Genomic DNA, 2,949 nt, shown 5'->3' with positions numbered 1-2,949 from the left:
GAGCTCCAGGAAGAAATCCCAGCCAGTGTTTCACCCTAGCTGAGATTTGGGGGGCGTGTCATAAATATAAAGGGAAGGGTAAACCCCTTTGAAATCCCTCCTGGCCAGGGGAAAGCTCCTCTCACCTGTAAAGGGTTAAGAAGCTAAAGGTAACCTCGCTGGCACCTGACCAAAATGACCAATGAGGAGACAAGATACTTTCAAAAGCTGGGAGGAGGGAGAAAAACAAAAGGTCTGTGACTGTCTGTAGGCTGCTTTTGCCGGGGACAGAATAAGAATGGAGTCTTAGAACTTTTAGTAAGTAATCTAGCTAGGTATGTGTTAGATTATGATTTCTTTAAATGGCTGAGAAAATAGCTGTGCTGAATAGAATGAATATTCCTGTCTGTGTGTCTTTTTTGTAACTTAAGGTTTTGCCTAGAGGGATTCTCTGTGTTTTGAATCTAATTACCCTGTAAGGTATCTACCATCCTGATTTTACAGAGGTGATTCCTTTACTTGTATTAAAAGTCTTCTTGTAAGAAAACTGAATGCTTTTTCATTGATCTAAGATCCAAGGGTTTGGGTCTGTGGTCACCTATGCAAATTGGTGAGGAGTTTTACCAAACCTTCCCCAGGAAGTGGGGTGCAAGGGATGGGAGGATTTTGGGGGGAAAGATGTGTCCAAACTACATTTCCCAGTAAACCCAGTTAAAGTTTGGTTGTGGCAGTGGAAATTCCAAGGGCAAAGGGTGAAATTAATTTGTACCTTGGGGAAGTTTTAACCTATGCTGGCAAAAGTAAGCTTAGGAGGTTTTCATGCAGGTCCCCACATCTGTGCCCTAGAGTTCAGAGTAGGGGAGGAACCTTGACAATGGCCCAGAACCAAGTCACCAGTCAGCTCTGCACGGGGCTTGTTCTGAGCACCAGAGCACCAGGAGAAACATTTACACTCCTTTATGAGTGAAGAGCTGGAGCAGCTTGTCACGGATCTCTTTGGTCCTCACACCGTAGATGAGGGGATGTAGCAATGGGGGCACCACGAGGTACACGTTGGCACTGAGAATGAAGAAATGCCGAGGCACATTGTGGCCAAAGCGATGTGTGAGGGAGGAGAAGAGATCTGGGATGTAAAAGGTTAAGATGGCACAGAGGTGAGAGCTGCAGGTCCCAAAAGACTTAAGCTGGGCGTCCTTTGTGGGGAGGCTGAAGATGGCCCTAAGGATCTGGATATAGGACATGGCAATAAAAGACACATCCAGACCAGTCATCAAGAATGCAAAAGAGAGGCTGTAGTAACTACTGACGCTGGTGTCGGTGCAGGCCAGCTTCACCACAGCTATGTGCTCACAGTACGAGTGGGGGATGATGTTCATTCTGCAATATGGCCACTGCCTCGCCAGGATTGGACAGGGCAGTGAGAGAATGCTTCCACGCAACACCACGGCCAAGCCGATCTTGGCCACCACAGTGTTTGTCAGGATGGTGGAATGTCTCAGGGGATCACATATGGCCACGTAGCGATCAAAAGCCATGGCCACGAAGATCCCAGACTCCATCGCTGAGAAGCAGTGAATGACGTACATCTGGGTGAGGCAGACATGGAAATCTATCTCTCTGGAATTAAACCAGAAGATGCTCAGTATTTTGGGCAGGATGGATGTGGACAGGACCAGGTCGGTGACAGCCAGCATACAGAGGAAATAGTACATGGGCCCATGGAGGCTTGGCTCCGTCTTCACTACTAACAGTATGGTGAAGTTCCCCAAGACAGCTAATACATATATGGTGAAGAAGGGGATGGAGATCCAGACATGAGCAGCCTCCAGGCCAGGAATGCCCATCAGGATGAAGGTGGAAGGGTTGGTGAAGTCGGTTGTGTTGGAATCTGACATGGAGTAGGGGAGAAGGTGTCCAACTCTGAGGCAGAACGGTGTCTCCTGCATGTACCGAATATCTCCCTGACTTCCTGTATGTGCCCAGGGTCTAGGGTGAAGGTTGCAGTACAAATGCCTGGAAGGAGAGACAATGTTAATATGAACAGTAAAAAAGAAGTAACAAAAAAAGAATCACTTCTGTAAAATCAGGATGGTAAATACCTTACAGGGTAATTAGATTCAAAACAGAGAATCCCTCTAGGCAAAACCTTAATTTACAAAAAAGACACATGGGCAGGAATATCCATTCTATTCAGCACAGCTTAATTTCTCCACCATTTAAAGAAATCGTAATCTAACACATACCTAGCTAGATTACTTACTAAAAGTTCTAAGACTCCATTCCTGTTCTGTCCCCGGGAAAAGCATCACACAGACAGACCCTTTTTTTTACCCTATCCCCAGCTTTTGAAAGTATCTTGTCTCCTCATTGGTCATTTTGGTCAGGTGCCAGCGAGGTTATCCTAGCTTCTTAACCCTTTACAGGTGAAAGGATTTTTCCTCTGTCCAGGGGGAATTTTAAAGGGGCTTACCCTTCCCTTTATATTTATGACAGGCACCATCAGGAAACAAGAGTGTGGATACTGGTTATCTCTCATTGTTCCTTAATGCAATGAAACCCAGGCTAGAGAGTCCATGCTGTAGGGACTTCCCCATTCACCCAGAAACTGAAAATCTGAGAGTCGAAAAAAAACAAACCTTTGTCAAGACATGTTGAGAGAGACATCCCAACTCGAACAGACCTCAGGGAGAAGACCTGTGTGTCATTGATAGCAGCTCCATGGAAACCCTGGCTCATTTGCAGGAGTGGCCTGTCAAGGTTCCTTCCCCACTCTGAACTCTAGGGTACAGATGTGGGGACCTGCATGAAAACCTCCTAAGCTTACTTTTACCAGCTTAGGTTAAAACTTCCCCAAGGTACAAACTATTTTACCTTTTGCCCTTGGACTTTCGCTGCCATCACCAAAAGTCTAACTGGTATTACTAGGAAAGAGTCAGTTTGGAAACGTCTTTCCCCCCAAAATCCTCCCAA

General features: G+C 46.0%; 1 protein-coding gene across 1 annotated transcript; it reads right to left on the bottom strand.

Annotated features, from left to right (window-relative positions):
• Positions 1–926: 926 nt before the first annotated feature.
• LOC125643792 (olfactory receptor 52M1-like) lies at positions 927–1,976 on the bottom strand. Its single transcript, XM_048867006.2, has one exon. The coding sequence runs from the start codon at positions 1,923–1,925 to the stop codon at positions 927–929; it is 999 nt and encodes a 332-aa protein (XP_048722963.2). The 5' UTR covers positions 1,926–1,976.
• Positions 1,977–2,949: the final 973 nt, after the last annotated feature.

This window comes from Caretta caretta, chromosome 1, assembly GCF_965140235.1.
Source record: "Caretta caretta isolate rCarCar2 chromosome 1, rCarCar1.hap1, whole genome shotgun sequence".
In the NCBI taxonomy this organism is placed as follows: domain Eukaryota; kingdom Metazoa; phylum Chordata; order Testudines; family Cheloniidae; genus Caretta; species Caretta caretta.
The sequence above is the reverse complement of the archived record's forward strand: the minus strand, read 5'-3'. Positions and strand labels throughout refer to the sequence as shown.